The 26,732-nt window shown below is 39.9% G+C and overlaps 1 protein-coding gene across 1 annotated transcript in view; it reads right to left on the bottom strand.

The window, feature by feature from the left end:
• PRMT8 (protein arginine methyltransferase 8) overlaps nt 1-26,732 on the bottom strand; it is a 57,512-nt gene that overhangs the window by 17,814 nt on the left and 12,966 nt on the right. Inside the window, exons 2-4 of the mRNA XM_069031247.1 lie at nt 8,913-9,098; nt 5,548-5,703; nt 394-457 (exon numbers count right to left, since the gene is read on the bottom strand). Of these exons, the coding sequence (XP_068887348.1) occupies nt 394-457; nt 5,548-5,703; nt 8,913-9,098 (406 nt within the window). The remainder of the gene's footprint in view (nt 1-393; nt 458-5,547; nt 5,704-8,912; nt 9,099-26,732) is intronic.

Here is a 26,732-nt window from a genome sequence, read left to right on the forward strand (position 1 = left end):
TACTTTAAACATCATTTCAATTTGAATGGCAGTATGGGTGTTTGTACATCTATTCTGTTTAAGAGAGAAGGTGGAATTCGAATGGCAGAATTAATTTGGTAAGTTCAGTTCTAATATAGGGTCTTCCTTCTGCTTTGCTAAACCCAACTGCCTATTGATAAGTCCTATTGACTTCTGTAATCTCTGAGCCTAGAAATAAATGTAGATGTAACAGTAATTCCAGTGAGGAACTGTTGTAGTGCCTAGAATTAGGTGTTTAATTTGGTAATTACCTAAGTAAACTCTGCAAAACTACCACTTACATATAAAACACACAACATAAATAAATCAGAAAAAGCAAAATTGTTATCTTCTCTTTTTCCTGAAAGAAAAACAAAATTATATATGCCTTACTGTTGTCCAAGTGGTTGGCCTTGATAATTTTTTCTGAGTAGTCAGATATACTTGAGCATTCAATCTAGGAAAAAAAGAAAAAAAGAAAAGCAAGATAAAGAGCAATTTATCTGTTAGAGATCTCAGCTCTGTGAATAAAAACAACATCTACTGAAGGCAGTGAAGACTCTACAGAGAATATAACCATTGATAAAGAGTAAATCAAACCTGTGGGGAGGATCATAATTAATGACATCTTAATATTTAAATTGCAGTCTGTGTCTGAGTTAAACTGGCTCCTGTAGGAAGGACTGCTTTGAAAACTGTTGAAATGTGAAAAAAAAAGAGAGGTTCTACCTACAAAATGTATGTAATTTATTAATTATATTATTTAATTTATTCCTGCTACTTTAGAATATTGCCTCCTCCCCCACAAAAATCTGCTGAATGGAATGAATTAGGATGGTGCTAAATTTCCATACGTATTTTAAAACAAAATAGGTTCAAACTTTGTGAATAATATTAAAATTCAAATATGCCAGTACTGGTCTATGCCAAGAAACAATTGTTTTCCATAATCTTTATATATATATCCAAAAAATATATATTTATATATATAAATATATATATAAATATATATATCCATATATATATATATATCCAAATATATATATATATATCCAAAATATATATATTTATTTATATATCCAAAAATCCATAATCTTTAGCAAAGCTGCTATTCCAAAAGAATGTAGGCATTTTACACATAAGAAATGACTGAAATTTTCTCTTTACAAGAACATCCAGATCTGCATGGCTTTTTCTCTGACCAGTTCAGTGCTTTTTCTAGGAAAATAATTACAGAGTACCTCCTAGTTTTAGATTTGCCCTTAAACTCGGTAAAATCTGCATACTAGCATAAAAGCACGTTTGCAATGACCTTTAATATCTTTTAGAGAAAAACTACATTCCATGGATCTCTCTGGGTTTTGTGCCCCTTGAAAATCACAAAGGCCCAAGTTGCTTGCAGTCACTGCATCAGTGCCTAATTTACCTATTCCAAATTTGGTATTAAATGGACGATACTACTTTGCATAATCCTTGTGTCTCTAATTCCCTTATGGGAACGTCAAATAGAACTATATTATCTCTAATGAAGTGGTTTAAATATCCAGTGAATCCCATTTAATCTCTAAAAGTTAAATTGTGCTTGACCTCTGTGATAGCACTCACAGATGGCAGGACAGCGGGTGCAAGGACACACAAATCCTTTATTGTTTTTATATTGTCCATGAAACAGACGTAATAGCAGTCATAATATCAATCCCAGTCCCCATGGGAACACAAGCATTAATTCTGCTTAGCTTGCCCGTGGATGTAAACCACTCCTCAAAATGTCTGGCTCTGTGGTCTGAGCATAAACTAAAACTGCCTGGTGGGAAGGAAAGCCTGAGTGCCAGTCCAGAGAGTTCAAGGAACAAATACCTTGGGGTGCTCCATCCGGGTTCCTCCCTTACTGTAAACTGGATAGACTGTGTGCCCCATCTCTAGTTACTGCCCTTATACTCATTTTCCCTGTCTTTATTAATATCTGTCTGACATTTTTAATTACCTTGCCCATTTTGGATGGCTTTTAAATAAAGAATGCATATGTAGGTGTTTGGAGGTTGCTTTCCAACCCTTCTAAAGAAAAAGGTGCAAAGAAATAAAAAGTTCTCTCTCATGAATGATGACAAGGTTCCAAAAACCTGCTTCCTTCACAAAGAAGCAAAAGAATAAAAAACTCCAACACGTCAATGTTTCATGAAGGAATACGTATTTCAGAAAATAAACTTGCTTTAGGGTGGCTAAAGCTGTTCATCTGCATTTTGACTTGGACTCTATAGCGTGGTTGAATTTTATTTTAAAAAGCAACTCATTTCAGAAAAAAAAAACCAACCCTGAATTCTGTAGGTGAAGAAACAGAGGAAAAATTGGTGGTGTCAGGTTTTCTTCTCAGTTTTCTTTCAAGTCAGTGATCCGCTCAAATCTGGCCTATTTTGCAAAGCATTTGGATTTTATGAAAAGTGCATGATCCAATAAAGTAAGTCTGTACCTGAGTTTATAATCACAGAATCATATAATGGTTTGGGCTTGAAGGGACCTTCAAAGGATTGCCCTGATTCAAGTGAAGGACCCTGTCCTTGGCCATGTTGAGAATCATGAGGTTCACATAGGCCCACTCCTCAAGCCTGACAGGACTCCTCTGTGTGGCGTATTTTCCCTCAAGTACACCAGCTGCACAATGCAGCTTCGTGTCATCTGCAAACCTGCTGAGGGTGAACTCAATCCCACTCTCTCTTGCCCTTAATGAAGATATTAACCAGTAGTGATCCCAGCACGGACCCTTGAGTTGCTTCTGCTGTCTCTGGTTCTGTGTGTGTATATTCACCTCTGCTCTCATTTTACTTCCACTTCAATCTACTGGTGCAAATGTCTCCTCTTTTACTGCAGTCTCTTCCTGAAACAGTCACAAGATTCCCAGATTTCCCCTGGGCTGTGTCCTCATCACCAACCTTTTATACAAAGCAGCTGACATCTAACATGAGCCTTCATCTTCTGTGTCTGTTTAACTCTTTCTTACTCGCACTGTCTTGTTTGTCTGAAAGTACCATAGAATTCAGATAGTTCTACTGCAGGGATTGTCCTGAATTTTGTATGACTAAATGTAGCACATGAACCAAGGCTTCAAGGGATATTTTATGTATTTTTGTGTCCTTCACTGACCCTTCCCAAGCACTGACAGCTATGTGCCAATCCTATCTCTACATTTCTTAGAACAGCTCCCCGGTGAGATGAACATCACTTCATGGCATATTGTTACCCTCCCACAAGGGTTAGGGCTCAGAGCAGGTGAAGAAAGAAGAGAAAATGAGGGGGCTGGTTCTGTTCAGGTTGTAGAAGAGATCCCCCTCAATCTAAAAGCTATATAAAAGTATCCCAAAAGGGCTTGCAGGGAAAGCAAACTCCTTTCTGAAATGCATGGGGACAAGACAAAAGTCAGTAATCATGAGCTGTGGCAAGGGAAATTCCTGCTGATTTTAGGCCTGGAAGAGGTGCAGAGAGAGGATTTAGAGTCTCTGTCCTTGGAGATTTTCCAAATAGGACTGGCCATGTCCTTGGGCAACTTGATACAGTTTTAAGTTAATGATTCTATGATTTACAACTCTTGAAGGCCCAGAGATAATACTAGCAGTTGGTTTAGGTAGTGGCAAGGAATAAGTTCCAACAGTGAATAAGAAGGGATAAGAAGAACCAGACAGAGTGGTGGATGAATTTGAACCCAAAGAAGAGTGAGTAAGAGGAGAGTGATTTCTGTGGTTGAAAAACCAACACTCTGCATTTGTCAACAGTTCCCACATCATGCTATTTGAAAAATCACATCTAACTGTAGAGAAGAAACTGGAACATCACAGCTCTATGTAATAACTCATGGCAAATGTTTGCTTCTTAAATGGAACACTCACTGTTTCCACTGGCAGTCTTTGCCAATATGACCATAAATTCTCAATTTGACTACAAGATTGCCACTGCTAGATCTCTGAAATAGCTGCTTGTCCAACACAAATCCACTCTGCAGCTTGCTGTGTACAGGGTTCACGGTGAGACAGCTCATCTGACAAGAAGGCTGAAATTCTTCGGCTGTAGCAGAAGAGTTTCACACCTAAGGGAGTTCCTCTGAGAGCTAAGTTCCATGGATAACACACCCACCAGCTTCAGCAATGAACAGTCCATGGGTGAGCTGGCATTGGTGTGTCACTGAGCTTTATAAAAGCCTGAGGTAAAGCCTGAACTGTAAAGAAGTCCAAAGGAAAAAACAAACAAACAACCTCACCCCCCCCCCCACCCCCAACAACAACAACAAACATGTGGAAAAGTATTTACTTTTCTTCTACTTGGTGAATTTTCTGCCAGTGAGCTGGCTCACTGTAGAATCAGATAAGCATCAGTGCCAGCACAAGGGAGGGAGGAAGACCATATGGCCAGGGATCTGAGAGATAGGAAGGTGGGAGCACAGCATCATCATTTTGTATATGCTTACACTTCCAGAGCACTGCAACATCTTTGCATGAGACCTGCGTTTCTGTATCACAGAAAGCTGCGGGTTTATCCTCCCTGAGGCTTTGAGGTAATAAATCGTTATAATAAATAATACTTGATTCACAAGGAAATACATTCCAGCTGCCAGTCTCAGGCTTAAACTCTGAAACTTTTTCCAGCACCTTTTGATTTCAGCCATCTATAGTTTCATGCTCTAATCAGATATTCAGATGAGATACTCAGAAGTAACACTGGGTTTTGAAAATATAAGCCAGAGAATTGAAATGGTATTTCATCTATCACTACCAGTAATAAAGATACAGTTTGGGTACTTAGTGACATCAGTGTCTTCAAATGCACAGATGTACCCAATTAAGATTTAGCAAACAATTTTGTTGAAGAGGAGTATACAGAGAAATAATATCTATTTCCCCTTTTCGATGTTGCATTGTGTCTTCAGGGCAAACAGAAGTCCAAAGCAAAAAGAAATTGCATTTGTCATTTTAGAGTCAGTACAAATAATTTTGAGTATACTTAGTAAGCAAATCTATGCTCTCCATAATGACTTCTCTGCAGAGAACAGCACATTCATGCTCCTAAAGTTCAATGTATTTAAGGTAATAATTTCCTTCTGCCTCTGAAAAGTGTTATTGTTGGCACAGAAAACATGCACATGCTTTCTTGCACAATTTGCTGAGTTGTAATATGCAGGGAAAAGTGTATTAAGGAAATTTGTTTCCAAGACTACAAAGTTGCAGACCTTGAAAATTTAAAAAGCAAGATAGTTCCCTTAACCCCTCTGAGTAGGAGTGAGGCTCTTTAACATTTTTTTTCAGCCAAGAAGAAATGTGGGTATGTACCAGATCACCAAAAGTTCTGCACATGAAAAGACATTACATTTCAATTTGGAAAAGGCACAGTAGTGCAAGTCATAGACTACAAAAGAACTCCACTGAAGTCACTATAAACCAAGTCCCAGACGAGCTTGGAGAGAAGAATTTCAAACCAAGACAAATAAAAAAAGGTAAATCATGATGCCAAATTCTCATGCAAAATGCACAAACAAATTCTAAATGTGAGAGAAAGTCTTCTTACCCCATATACCTTCTTCGCTCCTGCCTTTGCAGCAAACATGGAGAGGATTCCCGTGCCACTTCCAACATCGAGGACAATCTTATCTTTAAAAACATGTTTATTGTGATACATTGAGTTTCTATAGGTTAACGTGCGCACTTCATCTTTTAACATTTCCTGTGATGAAAATAAAAGCATTGTGTCACCATTTGAAGTGCTTATATGCATTCCACGCTGCTGCTGAATGCACTCCCTTGCTATCATTTAAGCATTATCAATACACAACATGAAGGGTTTCTCAAGTACTTTGGGGTGTGCACATCAAAGCAGCTGTAAAACGCCAGCTACTTAGAGCTGCATTATTAAGAAGCAGCATGACGTCCCCTGTATGATTTTATTCTGCTATTCACTCTCACAATTGACAACCAGAATGTACTCTAACCACAGAACTGCTCTGGGAATAGGCAGAAGCCGTACAGAAATCCAGACCTAAATCATGCACAACCCAGAGGCTCAGCAGAGGGACCTTCTGTGGTTCCACTTTGAACAGAAAAGAAATTGTTCCATAAGCCATTATAAGACAGCAGGCTTGGCAGCCTTGCCCAACGTGAGGCAGAAGTCCATAGCAGAGCTTAGAAACCCTGTATTGTAAGGTCCTCCCTCACTGCTCTTCTATCCACTCATTTATCTGACCAATTTCTGGAAGATATTACTGTATAACCTAGACCTCTATCTCACCACTTTGTCATTGTTCCGTGCTGATTTTTGATGCACTGATAGCAGCAGGACATGCATTTAATTCCACGGATACCTTGCCTTCTCTTGTATATATTTCAGGCAAACTATATCAATAAAGAGGATCCAGGCCAAGACCCAGGTGCCATTTTAAGAGAAGTGCAGACCATTCAACACACACTTTAGTTTTCTGAAAATGCTTCTGTTATGTCTAGAAGGCTGAAGGTTTGCTTATACTACTGCCTAATTTCATAGTTTAAGCAAGTAGACAAATGAGTTTTTCAATTTCAGGACAAAAAGGATCAGTTCACTGCCCAGCAGCCTGAGGCAATCATGAAGGGGATTGTTACATGTATCAGCTGCTTACTTACGTGTCTTGGCAGGACACTATGTGTACTCAATAACTGGAGATGAATAAAAGGCTACTTTTATAATCATAAAGCATGGTTTGGTATCAGGCAAAGAGTAGTCCATCACCACTGGAAAGGTGTGAGTACACTCCCATGGAAACTGTTTCCACACATGTTAAGGACAAGAAGGTGACTGGGAGTGTTTTGGATTTGGAGATGACTGACCACCTGGTATCTTTCTATGGCGAAATAATGGGCTTTGTGAATGAGGGAAGAGGAGTGGATGGTTTTTATCTTGATTTTTTGCAAGATTTTCAACATTGTTTCCCATAACATCCTCATTGAAAAATGGATGAAGTATGGACTACATAAATGGTCAGTGCAGTGGACTGAAACCTGACTGAACTGCTGCTCCCAAAATGTTGTAAGGAGCAGCACAAAGTCCATCTGGAGGCCAGTCACTAGTGGTATCTCTCCAGGAGTCAATACTGATGCCTTTTGGCCTGTTTTTTCAGGTGGATTCCATCTCTTCCTAGCAGACCTCAATCCTCAAAGAGAGTCCCATAGATATAAAAACTGAAAACTTGTCATTGACACCAGCTGTACCAGCAATTGTGGACCTGTGGTAGCACTTCTCCTCAAGTCCTTGTTTGCGCTGTTAGAATTGAGTCAAAAATCCACCTGGCACACCTTGCTGTTGATCACCATCCTAGGAGCTGCCCAGTGACACTTGATATGCTCCAGGTCTCACTGGTGCTTACGTAGAAGAGCAGCAGGCTCTAAGGGCTGGTCTAAGGGACAGACAAATGTCAGCAGCTTCTCCACAATGCCCCAGATCCAAATGCCTTGGCAGAAGGCTTTGACAGCGGACGGAGGCCTCTGTACCCGACAGGTGAGAGCCTTTGGCAGCTATCACTTGTCACTTGCTCCCAGTGCTTCTGGCTGGCTCAGAGCCAACTGCTTCTGAAGGTTTGTTGGACAGAACTTCCTGCTCCTCATCTGCCAAGAAGACACTGACCCTATTCTGTAGCCAGAGATCTGCAGGTGGATCAAGAGCCTCCCTCCTGTTACCAGAAGTCACAAGTTCCAGCCTTCACCATCAGAGGAGTCCCCACTTCCAAACCTGGTAAGTACAGACTCTGACTGCCCCTCCTTTCACTACAGTTGGGGTTTTAGGCTCTTGTACCTTCAGGGTCTCAGAGAAGATCCAGTCAGTCTCTCCCTCATGCCCCTGATGCTTCAAAGTCTGCCAGCCTCCTCTAGCAGCTCCTTTACTTGTTGACACAGATCCTTTACCAGTGCAAACCTCCTGCAGACAAGGAGGAAACCTCCAACTTCCCAGTCTCAGCAAGGAGTTCCCTGCACTCCCTGCAACCTACATGGCTGTATCCTTCCATCAGGAGACCCATTCGGTTTAACGTCTCTGATGTGTCTTCAAAATTTCTCCTAGGTCTCCTTCCCACTCAATTGTTTCTCTATCTTCTTTCATTCTTGGACTGAATTTCTGAATGCTACACTGGCAAGATGTTATTGGCAGATAGAAATCTTACTTTTATGTATACACCCCCCCAAACAATTATGGGAGTAATGGAAATAGATATTGTTTGTTATGCTGTTTGTGAGGAGTGCACTGAGTCATCTCACATTTGGTTTTTGCATCCTGCTCTTAAAGATCCCATCCTCTTGCATCTCAAAAATACCAACAGGGCAAAGTAACTTCTTCAGAACTCGTTTATAGACAATTTTTTGATAGTAAATGGTCCATCAGGTATTTCAAATTCTTTCCAGGAGTGTATTTAATGGAAGCAATTTGGCTTAATGTTCCCATCAATGCAGCCTGTGCATTCAAGTAACATGCCAGGAGTCAAGAAACTGCTTGGCTTCTCATGTCAGCTGAGTAGCTGTTCTGCTGATGTCCGTGCTCAAACATGCAAGAGAACAGAATCCCCAACTCAGCAATCAGGGTGTGTCCATGGTTGTGGCTGGGCTGGTTTGCAGCCCTCATAAATGCACTGCATTGATGCATTCATGAAGTTCACTGCACAGACAGCTTCAAGAAGCTCAGCAGAGAGCTCATATGTAGGAATCTAAGTGGGACAGAGGTTTTAAGTACAGGTCTCTAGAGAAGTGAGTGATATCTCTGGCACTTAACCAGATTACACAATTGTCTTAGGAAAGGCAGAGGAATACAATCATGAGCAAGTGGGATACAGATAAGTAAGTAATAAATCAAAGAAATAATAATTATTATCACTATATTGTTAGTTATATAACAATTGCTGAAACAAAAATAAATATTACCTCATGAATTCCAAAGTGAGCATAGGAATCAAAGTAATAATCCCTGGATGTCATCTCTTCTGGATTGATGAGCTTTGCCATCTTGCCTCGGCCCGGGCAGCTTGGTTGTAATGGAACATGTATGACAGATTGAACTGGCTTTGGAACAACAGTAGGCTGTGGAGGCTGGGATGGGATAGGGCAAACCTAGGAGAACATGGAATACAGTTAAGAGGCATCATTAAAAGAAAAGATTTCTCTCTCTGTCTAGCGTATATTATTGTTAGTGGCATTATTTTAACTATTTAGTAGATAACAAGTCCAAAGACACCTGGTGTCATCATATCTGAAATTAAGGCTACCTTCCTGGATCTTTAATGTATTTGATGTCTTTGAAAATTTCCCTAATGGATTTTTCCTTAATGTTTCTCTGCAGATACCTAAATTAGTGCAGAGTAATGGCAAATTATTGGTGTTGGCCGAAGCAGATTTCTGCAAACATTGACACAAGGCAGTAAAGAGCTACGTTTTCTCCATTAGTGTCCTATTCTGTCAAACTGCCACAGCTTTGTGAGAGGCAAGCTGCAATGAACAAATAGTTCCCCTGCAAAGAAGAGCTCATAATCAAAGGATTCCAGCCACAGTGTTGCCAACAAGGACAGGATTCACAATCGATTCTTATCAGGTAAGGTATCTGTCTGTATTGATAAGCTAGGTCTGAGAAGGTTCACAATATCTGAAAGTCCCTGACCCTATCTGAAAGTCTCTCAGCCGGTCCAGAGAGCACTGTAGGGAGCTGTGTGGCATGTGTGGTCCCTTAATGTAGTTTTCTGTTGCTGGGAGATGCAGGAGTTATGTGTTTCCAACACATCATGGCCCCCAGCACTTCATTTTTTGTTGCGTATTGCAGCCCCAATACCAACATTCCGATAGACACAGAATGCCCACACCCCCTTGGGTCAGATTTGATACCTGTAGCACATAAGACAGAAGATAAAATGTTTTTCTAATATGAGGTAAAAGAGACCCTGGTCCAGCCCATGTGTGTATCTACACCCTGAATCCTTAACCTGAAGCAAAATGCTGAAAACTGAGAAAGACTGAGCAATATGCTACAGCTTTGGCTATGCACAAAGTCACCTGCAAATTACGGGTCAACAACTTCATATATTAAGGTCAATCCTACTTAAAATATATCATATCCTCTTGCACTTTTTTTTTTTTTTTTTTTTTTGAGACTCAGTAGTTTCCCAGTGAGGACCAGAGTCACCTGAGCCTCTCCTCGCTACTTTCATAAAATTCATGCTGTCTTCTGCAGCTTGGGACTGTGAGATATCAATCCCTTGTACTGTCTCTGAATAGCATCAATTAGCCTAGTTCAGTTTGCTTCAATTAAAAAAAAAAAAAAAGAAAAAAGAAAAAAGCCTCCACATTTTCTACCCTTGTTCATTTGAAGATTTATATGTGCCATCTTTTGATGGTTTCTTTGGTCCATCTGTTAAAAAATAAATACAAGTGGTTTATGCTCCTGTAACATTTTTCATCCCCAAAGATACAGAAGTGCTTTATTTATAAGTCTTTCGTACTTCTTGCACTTTTTACTTTATCATCTCACCCTGTTCACCTCACCTAGTTCACCTCCCACGCAGAATACACTTGCTCCCAATTGGTGTTTGTATTTCTGTCTGGTCTAGTTTCAAAAATGCCCATCTGCAGTAATTTCTCCTAAGACATTGCTTCATTGTTCACTGCAAGCAGTAAAACCTTGATAACTCATTCTGTCAAAGTGTTGCTCTTAATACTCAACTCTTTCAAAGATAATCCTGCTACTTTTAATTACATACTTGAGGTTATATCTTAACTTTTTTCTCCATTGGCATGCACCCTATGTAATTTTTGCAGTTACCTTTCTCAGTAGTCCTTTCTGTATTTTTCTGCTGGATTACAAAGACTTAAACTGTCGGTGTTTGAAATTTTGTTTTAATATAATATGAAATCTGTAAGGTCTTACACTTTTCTCCTAAATCTTACCCTCTGCATCATTTTACAAGCAAAACACACAAGTTTATATAAATGACCAAATAAAACAGTCAACGAATTCTGTTCCTGTCTTAAGTAAGAAGGTCTCCAGACACAAGATCATGCATCATGAGCAATTGCTCAAAAGCTATGTAATAGGGAAAAGTTACATCAGTTTTCGTAAATTAAACCGGGGGGTTTAATTTCTGTTGCTGTCAAACTACAAATTTAAATGTGCTTTGCTGTACAACAGAGAGCACTTCCTACAGGAAAAGAGGCTGGTCTTGAAGGTGAATCTCCTGTCAGGATCTCAGGCAGTATCAGTTCTGCTCCTGGCTGCATGGAAGGGTCTGGACAGGGTTATGAGAACAAGGCTTATTCTGACTAAAGATACAGAATGAAATTAAACCCAGCAACTTAGGCTAGGAAAGTTTTCTGAATTAATTTCTTTCCTGTGAAAGAATTAACATCATTATTTTCTAGTCTGCAGCTGTATACTACTGTGGCCAAGGGGTGGCAAGATAACTTTTATTCAGCTACTAAGGCAGCACTGCACTTTTGACTAGCAGTACTTTTCAGATTTTCAAACTACCTGAAGACTTACTGCTCTCAACTGCACATCTACATCTCCGCCAGGAAGAACATATCCCACACAGCAGAAGAATTAGAAGTCTATTACTTCTGCTTCTCACCTGCCTTAGTTTGTAGCTAAGCAGCCTGTGGTAAAATCTGTTGATGGTGGCTGTGTGCCAACATTAGGCTCTGAATGACCACAGGTCACACACTGTCCATCCTGTGCTGTGGGTATCACAGCCTCGTGCAGAACGGGCAATAGAAAACTGAATAGGGGTGGTGATCTTCTCAGCAGCAGCACTCTGTCACAGGGACCTTAGATCAGCTGCTTCATTTCTGTTTTAGGCATACTAACACAACACAGACCTTCTGAATTAAAATGATGTAAATTTTGCAGCATCTGTAATACCTCCTGCTGAAATTTCCATTTGTAGCACTGTAATTCTGGAATTCCCAAACACTGTCACAATTATAAGAATAATTTTGTGAGTGGGGCTCAGGAAATCCATCTGTCAATAACTTTCCATAGACCCTACAAACAATTTAAGTCAAGAGTGACTTATGCCCTATGACAACAAATATCTGGGGAAAACATAAACACAGTGGGCAACTACAGAATAAATAATTAAAATGAAAGCTATTATTTGTTTCAGAAACAATAAAGTCTTTGGGTGTACAGCCCTGAGACTGTAAACTAGAAACAACTGTGCTTTAGGGATATGGTATAACTGCTTTAGGAGAAAACATGCTTTTAAGACAAAAGCTATCAAGGAGAGACAACCTCCTGTATCCTTTACAGAAAAGAAAAGAATCCTTGATGTGATTTACAAGCTTAGCAGATATATATATCCTACATGAGGAACAACTCATCTTTTGAATAACACCTGAAAAGGCAAAGCATCTGGGCTGGGGGCAAGCCTCACATCAATGTAAAGAATCTAAAAAACTCTGCAGAACCCATGTATGGATTCTGGCCAGCTGCACACAATTCAAGAACACTGGCTTGCTGCTAATGCAGATGAAGTCTGAAAGAATGGAAGCAGCTGCTCCAGAATTCATTCTTCACTGCAAAACATGCAACCCTCTATTTTCCCATCTCCCATTTGCTACTGAAGGTAGAGGTGGAGAGTCTGAAGGATCTGAGAAGCAATCTTTTTCTATCACTGCTTTGCAACTGATAACCTCCTATTGTGTACATTTTAAACATTTAAATCAAAGGAAATTAGGGAAATTTTTCCTTAACTTTAAAAATTAAATAAAGTTTATTTCCTCTTTCTTTGTGGACAAGGTTGGTACATTGCAGGTGACCAAATGTACTAGCACGGGACTGGTTTCTATAAAAGCTTTGAATTCTCCCAAAAGATAAGACTGGTAACCCTCACTCTTTCTCAGAATCCCTCAACTCAACATCCTGACACAGGTTTCTAAAACATAGATAGGCACCTCAGTGTGATTTCGAGATATATAGGGTTGCCCATATGCATCAATGGGTACTGTTGAATTTCTTTGAAAACTGGACCTAATCCAACATGGACTGACAAGGCTGTCTGGGTGTACAACTCCCAAAATACAAAAGAGAACTCGGTATTCAAAAATCATGGGCTATTTTTGAAAATTTGAGCCTTTTAGATATATCCATCTGTCTACAGAGAGACAAGATGGTGAAATGTGCACAATTCATTTTTTAGGAGGTTTGTGACAAAAGCTGTGGTGTGTAGAGTAAAAATAAACTTGAATTTCAATTCTCCTTTCTTGATATTACTATGGAGACACCGGGCTGGAGGTTAAAATTCCAATCCTTGCAATACTGTTGTTCAAGCTGCAGTGTTTTATTCTTGACAAATTCTTAGTTATTTATGGCATTTTTATGACATTGAAGAGGTTAACTGTACCTTCTTCTGGGAAATGCTTAACTTGTCCTTAAGAAACTAATTCAGAATGGAATTACAGTTTAAAATGATTCAATTTCAGCATTTTCTTCACTTTAAACAAAAGGTTTTATCATATCTAAATGTTGATTTTACTTATTTTTTGAGCCAGATAGCTTTCTATGTCAGAACTACTAGAATAGAATATGCCTAACACCATTTTCATTGGTCTGAATTTAATAATCAAGACCTCTAGCATGCAAGAGATTATCAACTGATATCAGCATAGCAATTCCAACAATACAGCTTCTTCCTGCCGCAGATATAAAAGCACAGCCAAATAGAAGAGGTATTTGATATCCTCCTGCCAAAATTTATGCTTCAACAAAAACTTCTTGGCAGTTTAAAACCTCCCTTGACTCCTTTACCTTGTATTGTTCTGAAGTCTTTGTCCAAGGCTTATCTTAAGTGATCTTTGGATAGAGCAAAGGCTCTAATCCATTATCAGAGAAGCTCTAACCTGATTTGCTGAGGAAATGAAGCTTCTACAGTATCTTGCCCATGCCTCCCATTAATAACTTTCAAGCTTTTCCAAACCAATCTGATTTGACAGAAGAAATATCAAACACAATTATATTTCAGTACATTTCTTGAAAACCAGAAATTAGGTAGAGGGATAACTGATTTGATCATCCACTAAATTTGCAGCAGCTAGATTTCAGTTATCATGCTTTCTACCTGCTCTAGGTTTATTAAAGCCACCTGGCTTGTGTTACATGGGTAATGTGTAGCCTTCAGTCTCACCATACTGGATGATAAGTAGTGAAGGTGTAGGAAGAAGACTAGGCATTGCTCAGAACTAAACTAGGATCTGGGGGCATATAGAGCACATACTTGCAGGAAACAAGGCTTTGCTAGCTCCTCTACACATGGGAAAACCTTTCCATGCTAAGGATGGGAAGTTCACAAGGAATTCAAAATGGCAGGAAATCAAGGAGTTCCAACATCCGACCACAGACAGATGTAATTGTTTGGGAACAAGGATATCATATATGCCTAAATTAGGCACATGCTTTCAGGAACTAGGACCTTTGAAGACCAGTAAAGAACATTTGCTTAGGAGAAGCTTTATGCTGTCTCAAAATCAGGATGAAATTGCCAATTCTTCAGCAGCTATAAATCTACTTTCTGCTTGATGAAAATCAGGCTCAGTCTGTTTTAAGTTGCACATAAGTATGAGTTGAATGCAAATGCAAATATATCTAAACTCTAAAACTGAATCTAGTCAGACAGACTCTGTAAGAAAATTGGGAGAGAGAACTGATTCTTAAAATTGCTTGCTTTGAGGCTACCCCTTGTTCAGCTCCTTCGAAGTGAAGCTCTGCTCTGAACTTTCTACATGGATTGTTTGAAATGCCAGGTCAACCTGTCCCAGACAAACCTGTCCATTTGTTATCAGCAGGAAATTCACTGTCCTTTATACAGACAATCATAACTTAGAGTGTATTACAACTGTGACATCATATCCATAAGTAATGGTGATAGTAAAAATATTGTGAAAACACTGACGTGTGTTCTGAATTTAGAATAAAGCCTTTGTCCAGAACAACCAAGACTGATCAGTCATACAAGGAATTAGATTATACCTTAGATGTACAAATCCCCAAAAAGTCAAAGTAAAAGATGCAAGCTGGTCTTCAGTATGACAAAGGTGTGGTCAGCATACTTAGGCTGCAGCAGAAATAGGACCGAGTAGCAAAAAGGAATGTAAAGATCACAACGGTTTGCAAAGTTGTTACTTACTGTGCAGAAGCTAAAAAGAAATTTACATATGTAAATGCGAGATAGGTGCTGTGATACCTTTATGGATCTGACCCAGGGTACTTCATACTGTCAAAATTTTTTATGGGGACTATGGGTTGGGTCAAAGCCAGAATTTTCTTAGTGACAGGTCACAAAATAAGAAAACAAATTTCCAGTTTTCAATATTCCAGCACATACAGGAGTAATTCTTCTCCCTAATAGAGGTTAAGCACTGAAACAAATGCTTACAGGGTCTGTGGGGTCTCCAACAGTGCAGAGTTGGAAAATTGCAAAACTCAGCTGGAGAATATCCCTTACCAGCCTTCAAAGCTATCTTTTATCTGAGCAGGGTGCTGGACTTGATGGCCTCCAGATGTCCTTTCCACACATACTATTCTATGATATTAAGACATAGACAGTTATATTTGCACTATGCAGGAGATAGAGGTGGCAAGGTTTAAAAACCTGAGCCTAGTGCAAATTATGAGGTAGGTTATAAATTTGGGTTAATAGATTTGCACACACAAAAAGAACAGAACCTGCTTTCATGAGATTAAAGAATGCACACCCTAAGAAGATGAGGACATGTCACTCAGGCATGAAAACCTAAACTACACGGACAGAACAGAACTGAGATTATAGCAAATAAGTTGACAAAATTTGAGGGCAGGAATAATACTAAGTGTCTGTATTTTTTATAAATGTGTGAGCAGTTCTAGAACATTCTGTGTGCCAGTGCATGGAATTAAAATGCTCTTTATCCAATCTGCTCTCATGACTGCTTAGTGCATGGTGCCATTGGGAAAAAAAATAGTGACAAGTTACAGATGTTGACGTTTAATTGAACTTGTGTTACTTTTCATAAAGATGGAGATTTTGCAATGCAAGTAGAGTAGAATGTCCCATGTAGGGCATGAAAAGTCCTAGTTCAGCACAGAACAAAAGGAAAATACGAGAGAAATGTATTAGTATTAACTGAAATTTATTCTTTGCGAAGCACCTTAGGGAAGGATAGCAAAGCATTATTTTTAAAGTGCTGAGAGACACCTTTCTTCAGGAGAAGGTTGCATTTTGATTATCTTTGGCAGTTGATAGATCTAATGTCTATTATTATCTTAGATTTAAGATCACAGCAACACTTCCTTGGTTTGCAACATCCCTGATACAAGGAACAGCTGGAGAAATGCCTTGTGTTTTCACCTGTACTCTGTGGTGTTGAGCAGATGGTCTGTCAGTAGACTCTGTTGCCCATCTGTTTGTTTGGAGCCCCTTGAGCCTCATTAGGAATGAGGTAAGCTGCACAGTGAGGAGGTTCTCAAGTGCTGGCTGAAGTCTCAAACCCACTTCTACCACAGCCAGGGTTTCACAGCTTCAGCTCAGCAGGGGATCGTGTTTTAGAAGCGTTGTCCTCTGGTGGGTAATACCAAAAGTGAACTACACTTGGCAGATGGCTAAATTCATTCTTCTTTTCATAGGGTAGAGACTAATCTAACTGCTATCAATAATCTGGAAACGGATCTTCATGTATAACCATGCTGTTCCCTCCACATACGCAGCATATGGATTTGTTGTAGTTTAATGGTCTCTGCCACATAAGTTAAGAACCTGAAATCTGAAGAATTAAATAAAGAACTTTAGATAAATAAAAAAATCTGTGATGATCTGTGACTAGATGTCCTGTGGTTTTCTTTCTATGTTGCACCATAATCAGGAAGTGGATATAATCAAGCATACCAGTTATTTTCACACAAGATTGATACCCATAAGTAAATCTGGCAGGCTGAGAAATACAGGCTAGGCCAACAGGGCTAGTGTTTCTGAGAGACATTCCAGACTTCTCAGCTTTTTCCTGACTCAGTACCATATATCAGGACTACTATTAAAAGCATTCTTTCTAACAGAGCTCTTCTGAATATAGTGCCTTGCTAAGATGTATGAGCTTTTTTGCTGGTTTATGCTACAGCAGCCTTCCTCCTTGTTTCCAGAATCCAGTCTGAAAAGTTGACTCTGGTGTATGGACCACAGAGCAGCACATCAGCAGCTTCACAAAGCCAGTGTCTCTTGCAGGTTGGAACCTCTGGACTTACACAGATTTAGAGCTATGTCTGACATGGTAACACTGCAAGTCCCCGCTTTCTGCTGGAGCACCCTGACCCTTTTCAAGGATTCATGAAAGGCAAATAGAACCAAAAGATGAAAAAAAAGTCCTTCCTATCTTCCTGTCATTTTAAGCCTCTCCTTTTCTGACTAAAGATGAGAATTTAATGTAATTTAATTTCATTCTTTATTGATTTGGTAGAAGCTGACTTGGTAGTGAAAAACAGGAAGATGCCTTAATGCATGGTCCCCAGCCTATCAGTGTTGACTGTGTGAAATTCTGATATCATCATGGTAATTTAAAATTTAGAACTGAGGTCAACTGTGAGAGTTAAGATTGGTATTGGCAACCATATGCTACATAATTGGTATCACTTTATTAAAATTTGAAGTGCATCTAATACCTAAAACAGCCAATAAAGGCCAGGGAGCACTTAAATTGACTGATCACCATGGAATACTTTTCCTCTTCCACCCAATTATCCAGAAAAAACCAAGCAGTAGGTATAAACTATGTTGTATGTTCTCCTGCAACAGATTTTCCTTCTGAGATGTCTGGGTTTTGGGAGTTTTGACAGATCTCTTGCCTTTAAAGTGCTACATGCAAAACTCTCCAGAACAAAAGAAATCAAGATGCACAGATATAAGAAGGGGAAAGAACCTGTTGTTCTGACAGAACTATTAGAGGCTTAGTTTTTGTGGTTGTTCAGAGGGAAGGTTTGAGGTATGACTACTGCCTGTCTATTGTTGAAACTGGAAAGAGGAAAAGCTGATAACAGAATTTTCCATTTGAATTAGGCTACAGCCTCTGGGAAATAAAGAGCTTTTCTAAGTTTAATGTCATTTTATTTCTGATTTGCCTTTCAGGGAGTTACACAAGGGAAAGAAATATCTCTGCATTAATAAAATGCATCAGGTCTTCCAGATGATTTTAAAACATCGGTCCCAAACTGAAAGAATCTAAAAATAAACCATATCATTTTCATTCCTGGGCATTCATTGCAGAGTCACCTCTATACTTGGTAGTGATAATTGTTAATATTATATGCTTACTAATTGCACTGATACTGATATTTAATGTCCCACCTGGCCTGACAGGGCAAGCACTTCTATGCCATCAACAAGTAACACACAGCTATGGGGTGCTGTTCAGGGACTGAACTCTCCCTACCATTTCCAAAACCCATTCAGGTTGGCATGGCAGACCGAGAAGGTTGCAGAAGTGTCAGATTGGTTGAACAGCACTGGTTTAAACTACTGTTGTGAAGTCTTTCCCTTCCCCTTGTATTCTGCAATACAGGTAGTCAAATTACACCAGTCTTGCCTCGTTTTTTCAGACAGGATGGAAACACACTGAGTTTTATGCATGGCTGAGTGAAGTTTCCAAGACGTGTGAATGCAGCACCAGTTCGAGGGTGGCTGGGTACTCTGAGGGAGTAGCTGGAACAAGACTAAGTGGTTCTTCTTGTGTGCACATGAACAAAGTTCAGGGTTGCTGGTGAGTCATGTTCCCTGCTGCTTGGGTAGACTTGGCACTATGCAATCATACAGAACGAAGAAATCATTCCATGCTGTGTTTCCCTGGGAGTAGCTCAAAGCCTATATCGTTATCTAGCAAGTCACGACTCAGCTCCTTTTCCTCCTGTAATGTGGGGCTCAGTACATCAGGAACCAGTACTAGGGCTGCCTTTGCACAAACCTGGACTAGCTGGAAGGAGGATACAGGTTTCTCATTGCTCTGTCCTTGTCAGGTCCTTTCCTTCTGCATGCAGCAGAGAGGACTCATCAGTATTGCCTTAATACTTCTTTTCTACAGTATAACTCACAGTGTAAATGGACTTAGAGACTGCCCTTGCATTTCTCTGTGGAGTCCAACGTTCAGTGTGCAAGGCTCTTGCAGAAGGAGGCTCCATAATGTGTGCTGGGTCACCCAGGTAAGCTGATGTAATTCCACATGAATTCTAAATTACAGACAATTTATCATCATGGCTATGAAACCATGAATGGTGCATAAGGATCTATAGTCAGAGCACTAGGGGCCTGTTAACAGATGGTAATTAGTTCTATTTTAAGGATGGCTAGGCAAGTCAGCTCTTTTTGTGACAAGAAAAAAAATAAGGACAAGGTCATCTTCTGAGGCATGAAACCCAAGCAGCTGTTTTCACTTTGTGATCAGCTATAACCTAGGGAAGACATGCTCCTGTTATCTGGAAGCAGTACACAGAAATGTAAATGTGACTGAAGGTTTTTATTGATTTTCAAGTGAAGAGAGATATTCATGTGCCAGATTACTTTAGAACGCCTCGCATCACAAGGCACAGCTTGTTGTAGAAATAGCAACAGAAGTTATAGAAGCCTGCACTGAAAATATCAAAGTTGAATGCAAGTGAAGAGGAAGAGTTTGTTGCAGATCATTGCATAAAGAGTTACGAAGATACAAAGCCAGAGAAGTGTGAACTTTCCATTGTGATTTTCTTATTGGTTTTTACTATCATTGCTGCTGCATAAGTGCCTGCCTTGCTGAACAGGCAAGGAAATGGAAATGAATGGAAAGGAAACAAAAAGGACTGGGTACTTTCAAGCTACTTTACATCACCGTGGGAAGTGCATGAAAAGCAGTTGAGGAAAGGTCAGGGGGGAGTTAGAGCCTCCATGATCGATGTACACAGTACCTTTCTTGTAGGAAAAGTAGCTGTATCACTGACTGGCCTCTTCCCCTCCCCAGCATCATCTCGACTGACTCTCCAGTGACAAAGAACAAGAACCAGAAAGTGCTAATCAACTTTAAAACCAGTTATTTTTAGGCCTTTTCTCAGTATCAGGCAGTAAGCTGAACTTCATATGAAAAAGTAGAGCTCCGCTATTTTTAGGGGCTAATTATTAACAAAAATAACCAGAGTATTCTATCTGTACAAATTATTTTCTTAAATTAGCAGAAAATTTAATGGAAGCTCTCCTCTGCTTAGCAAATTTCTAACGCGCTGATCTCTGAAAGTCACTTTGCAGCTGATATACCAGTCTTCTCTTCCCCTCTCACTGAGTTTCAGCTGTTTCACAACAGCTCTATAGGAAGTTCTTTAGGAAGACATTCTATTCCGTAGGCTTTGCTGAGCCTTAGTACAGAGGAGGAAAAATATCCAACTGACCACCTACTCCATGTCGTAGCCAAGCTTTTGATCCACACTTAGCTTCATCTCGAAGGTACCTCAGATCTAGAGGAGGTCTCTGCCTAAGGAGTGTCCAGGTTTCTTATTTACCCTCTGCAGGGTAAGTGAGGACAGAAAGAAGAACGAGACTGAGAAATGGCAGTTCCTGAGCTGAAGTGCCAAAGAAAATCAGCACAGTGACTTACAGTTCAGTGCTGCTTCAGAACTACCAGCAAACAGGCACCAACACTGCAGAGAAGTCCCACGTTTGGCACTTTCATTTGTCAATCGGCAAAAACCCAACATTCCCCTGCACAGAGCAATGACACCCTGCCACTTCCTGTGGAGCTGGAGCTCACTGGATATATGTTATAATATGTTATAGCACAGACTTTCTCTTCATCACCTGGCAGATTTTTTGCCCTCTGTGTTGGTGTTAAGTCCATCTCACTGTGTGACCTTGAAGGAATCAGCCATTTCTTAGGGTGGATTATCAGAATTTTGCATCCTTTTGTGACAGGTGAAACCCCTGGAGGTGGAATGTAACTCTCTGAATCAACACTTATGATGGAAGATGGCTCACTCAAGATGGGCAAGGATGAAGTGCCTGTGAAACTCAGCAAATAATGCAGCTGCCCACAGCTGTTGCAAAGAAGCTGATTTTGAGTGAATCAGCTGGTAGTTTAAATGTTTCTCCCTGAGTTCATTGAAAGAACATGAACACCTCCCTGCATCAGCCAGACTTGCACGGGGGACTGAGATTACGTGAACCGACAGAAAGTATAAAAGTTGGAAAACTAACAGAATAATTTCAGTGAGAGCAGTGGGGCTGAGCTGCCTTCAACTCACACTATCCTGCCCTATAACTGGGGACACCCAGTGTTACGACTGTGAACATATTACAAACAGACATTTGTATTATGATCTAACTGCAATTGCAGTTCTTATATTTTCCTAAGTTAAACTTATGTTTATGTTCTATTTTCAGTGTATTTTGTATCCCTCAACTAAATCAGAAATCCCATATAAAGTCAACTGTCTTCAAAAGAGACATTAATAAGACATTTAATGTTACATCCTCCATGCAGGAATTTCTAGAAGAAACCGATCAAAAGCATACTGAACTCTGATGCCTGTTGGCAATTACTATTTTCATTTATAGTAATTAGAATACAACTCTTGTGATGACATTCAAAGCTTTATCTTTTTTTTATCAGATGTGAAGGGTCCAACTGTAGTTAAATCACTGGGGAGAAAACTGGCAGAAAGCCATTTTAGCTTGTGTTCAGGATCCCCACCTGCTAAAACTAAGTCAGTAGCTTTTCTGCCTCACAAACATGGTTAAGTCTATGGAAGGAGGAAAATTCTGACTCTGTTCTCTCTCAGGTACCTGAAGTTCAGGAAGACACTTCCCTGTGAAATTTAGGATGAAGAGTGCATCTTCTCCCTCCAGGAGTGAGAGGGTATGAATTTTATACTGACTGGTTTCAGGTTAGTTAAAATATTACAAACAACCTACCCTGAGCCACCTCCATTACTATTCACCAAGGTGCTGTCTCCATCCTGGTTTTTGCCGCTGTAATTTGCCTTCCCTTTCTTGTTGCTGCCATTTTCATAAAGGATTGGCAGCACTTCCCCTTTGTGTCTCAGCACTTCTCTTGATGCTGATTCATAAGGCAGCATATGTTATTTTGAGATGAGAGTGGGTATGCGCTTGGCTAAGACAGCATGGAAATCCCTGCCCGACTTACGGACACAAAGCACAATGCTTTGTCCACAAAGCACAACCTGTGACTCTCCTGACAGTTGTCAGTGCCTCTTTTGCAACAAGCAAATGCTGCTTGCACCGCATGGTGTCAGCTGGAGCTGAATCCTTCCTGCATGTCTCAGGCATGCAAGGACAGTCTGCATCCTGCTCCCCCATTTCTGTAGTGGCCACATGCCCTTTTGTGCTTTTCTCTTGACATCCTTCCTGGGTTCTGATTGTTTCTTGTTGTGTGAAAAGATCTGGCTCTGCCAAGAGCATCCACAGGAGCAGCTGGGTAGCGAGACGTCCTTGTCACGCATGAGTGGTTCTTCCTTCCCTTTACTTAGGCAGTAATAGAGAAGCAATACAGATGATTGGTGTAGAATCACTACAGACTGAAGAAGTGTCTCCACTTTGGAAAGCTGTAGAGCAAAAAGGAAATTACTAGCGACAACAAGAGCAGAAAATCTAACTGACAGTAGAAAGATCTGTATAACTGGGCTTCTGTTCAAATTAGTCTTACACTGATGCTGTGTAAATAGGTTAATCAGTGTGAAGACTGATGTTTTCTGATCAAAGTGCTTCTGAGCTGTGAATTTCACTGATTCATGCTATTTTTCTTAACCTGAAAAGCTCAGAGAGTGAATCTCAGCCTTAGAAATGTTTTTACTATTCACAGTTGTGAAGAAACCTTGAAAAGACTGAGTAAAAAGTTTCTGGGTACAGAAAGGCCTATAAAAGTAACACATTGACGCAGATTCAGTGTCTTTTTTTAGCCAGTCTTACCACCTTTCCACATAGAAGGTTGGCATTATTGTTCTTTAGCCACAGTATGGGCACAGCATGATGTATAGCAACGCAAAATTCTTTGTTGCACCAACCCTATCTGTGTTCCGATGGCAGAACAGACCTTCAGTTTTTCTTGCCTTCTGATGTGCTGTTGTACTGCCCTAAAAACCCCTAAAATTAAAAAAAAAAAAAAAAAAAAAAAGGCAAAAAAAAAGAGCTGTGAATTTCTTAAGATAACTCGGAGTTAAAGAGTAAGACTGAATGTTTCACTTGCTGGCTATTTGAACATTAACATGATCTCAGAAACTGGAAGAAAAAGAACAGAGCAATAACAGAAGTAAAAATAGTGTTTCAATTCAAGGTGATTCAAGGTTTTATTGACATGGAGTGCCTTGGTTTTTTTTTCTTTCTAGAACATATCAAGCTTCATGGGATCCTGTTTCTTTAAATATTTCTTCTGCTCGTGGAATGACTGGCAGCTGAGTGGGACAGAGGAAGAGAAGAAGCATCAGCTCTCACAAGAAGCATCAGCTCTCACTTCTGAACTGGCTGCACATTCAGAATTAATGGGGAGGGAGGGCTTTCTGACAATGAGAAGATTTTGAAAATGTGAAAAATGCAGACAAAAAATAGGATTTTTCATAGACATATAAATCAGGGGAGTATGCCCTCAGTACTGTCATACAAATCAAAAGCCACTGTGTTTGGTCTGTTAATATAACTGAAGTTTGGCCGCCAAACCACCCTAGGCTCTGTCTAGGATCAATAGAAAGAAAAAGGTTTCTTTAAAGTATGGTTTATGAATGGCAGAGTTGCCATTCAGAGGGGTTTGTCTCTGCTGCTTAGACAGGACAAGCAGGCCAGCAGCTCAGATACCTTATTAAAGCATTTGAATTTATGTGAGCAGATTCCAGATCCTAGTTGATCCATTCCAAATAACATAATAACAGCAGGAAATAATAAAGATTTGTTGATTCAATGATGGAGAACATTAGGATTCTATCCAATGAGCTGTGCATATTTCTTAAAATACCATGGAAAACAAATTACTGTCATCAAAAAGATCCCCCGAAAAAGGGCTTGCAAAAATGTTTGGGATGTTATTTTGTTTTGGCTTGGGTTTTTTTTTTGGGGGGGTTTTTTGGTTTGGGATTTTTTTTTTTCGAGCCACTGAATCCCTGGAGGTAAAATCATCCAGCACCACATAAAAAAAAAAAGTGCTTATTTTTCTCCGTTTACTGCCAACACAGTAATTTTCTGCAGAACTCCGAAGCGTGTTGCGAGTCAGAGGAATGCAACGTTCTGCCACCAGCAGCAAGACACCCAAACTGTATCCCTCAAACAATAATGTTTCTTTTGAAGACCATAGTGTGGAGAAAGATCTAAGTGGTTAAAAGATGAAGGAAGAACAACGGAAACTGACAACAGCATCTCCCCTAACTCCTTAAGAAATCCCAAATAAACAATACTATCTTTATTTAACCTAGGATTTCTCACTAAAACCAGATGATTAAGAAGGATTTTGATTTTAAATTGATGCCAGAGACAGCAAAGTCATATCCAGCAAAAAACTAATGCAAAGTGAAAAAAGCTAAATATAGAATCGTTGCCTAGAACATTAAGTTAATTGACATGACTTCCTTTGTTCTGTACAGTCTGTACAATCCAGTGACTTTAATAAATCATTGGTCCTTTTCCATTTTATTGAGACCTCAGTTCATCAGGGGTAAAAAACACCATAGTGAATAGAAATGTGAACATACTCAGCATTTCACAGGATTGAATATTTCACAAAAAACAGAGACTGTGTTCCTTTGTTAAAATTTACCAGATTTTAAAATATCAGCAAAGAAGACAACTGTGATGTGTGAAATAGCCATATAAAACACTTAGATTTCCAGCTTTATTTATATGTTGTGTTTGATTTCACAGAATCTCAGAACAGTTGAGGTTGGAAGGGACCTCTGGAGGTCATCTGGTCCAACCCCTACGTTCAAGTAGTGCCACCTCAGGCCAGTTGCATACGTGTGTCCAGATGGCTTTTGATTATCTCCATGGAGAGAGACTCCACAATCAACCTGGGCAATCTGTGCCAGTGCTCAGTCATCCTTGCAGTAAAACAGTATTTCCTGGCTTTCAGATGGAACCTCCTGCATTTCAGTTTGTGCCCACTGCCTCTGATCCTGTCACAGGGCACCACTGAACTGAGCCTGGGTCCATTGGAGAATCACAGGATGGCTTGGGTTACAAGGACCTTAAATCACCTTATCCAGCCCACTCTGCCATGGGCAGCGACACCTTCCACTACACCAGGTTGCTCAGAGTCCCATCCATGCATGTGCATAATCACCAGCACACTTTAAGCTGGAATAGCCAATGACTTGGGAGGCCTGGGGTCCAGGTAGGGCTGCCTGGGCAGAGGGTCTGTGCTGGTACACACGGGGGTACTTGAGAATGTGAAGCACATCAGGGACAAGTGTGTGAATGCTGCATATTTGCAACAAGCACCAAACTGGACCAGCTAGCAAGTGGGGGACCTGTGGCAAGTGGGGTAGGCAAGGGAACCCAGGATCCAGGTGAGGACCTCTATGAGCTATGAGATGTGTAGGTGTTACAGAACTTAAGAAAACAAGACCAATTATATTTAATTGCTGAATCAAAGGTGTGAATGCATGGATGTGATCTAAACTGAAACAGACAAATGTTTTAAAATGTTCCCTTTCTGCACTGAGAGCTTGTATTCCTAACAGCTCACCAAGCTAGTTGAATTTAACCTTACTTCAGCTTGGCTGGTGCTATATCTAAAATATGAGGTTGGTTTTGAAATTGAAATGGAAGGATGCATCTCCCTGTGATTCTCCACAATTAAACTGAGTTTTTTTACAACACCCATAGAGAGGAACACAGTCAATACAAAAGATGTAAAGAAATACAAAGCTAGGACTTTTCTATGAAACTGCCATTTTAAACAGAGAGTTTCTCTATCAACACATAAATGTATATGTATACATACATATACACACAAACACTTGAGGTGGTGTAAGACTTCCACTAGGATTTTATCATTTTACCGTGTGTGAGCCCACATAGGCATAGTTGTGTCTTCTCTGACACAGTTTTAGTAAGACTAACATGGGTGCACAAAGAAATGAAAGTCATGGCACAATATCCAGTTTGAATTTTATGTAAATATAAAACACTGCATGTATATGTATGCACACACATATCTGGTAAAGAATTTTGTAAGCAAGCATATTACAAATGATCACAATATCATCAAGGCAGTTACTGAATTATTAAATAGCATAGTCCTACTCTCTCAGAATTAGGGTTGTGTTTGCATTTTATATCTAAGATGGGGAGTAGAGTAACTTTCTTGATCTGGAATAGTGTCAGAGAAGAAACTGTTGCATGACTGAATATCTTACAGTAATTCATTAATTATCAGACTCTGGAACTGCACTGGGTGTCAATGTTTTTTTTAATGGTGGTGGTATTTTATAACCATGCTGAAGCAGCTAATTAAATTTAGATCTGAAGTTTCAAACACCCATATAAAGGACAGCTTCTCATAAGTCTTCTTCCTGGTTTCATCTGGGACAGAGTTCATTTTCTTAGTAGCTGGCACAGTGCTGCGTTTTGAATTTAGTATGAGAACAGTGTTGTTGACACACTGATGTTTTGGTTGTTGCTGAGCAGTGCTTGCTCTAAGCCAAGGACTTTTCAGTGTCTCATGCTCTGTCAGTGAGCAGGTGCACAAGAAGCTGGGAGGAAGCATGGCTGGGACAGCTGACCCCAA

Source organism: Aphelocoma coerulescens, chromosome 1 (genome assembly GCF_041296385.1).
Source record: "Aphelocoma coerulescens isolate FSJ_1873_10779 chromosome 1, UR_Acoe_1.0, whole genome shotgun sequence".
NCBI classification, from domain to species: domain Eukaryota; kingdom Metazoa; phylum Chordata; class Aves; order Passeriformes; family Corvidae; genus Aphelocoma; species Aphelocoma coerulescens.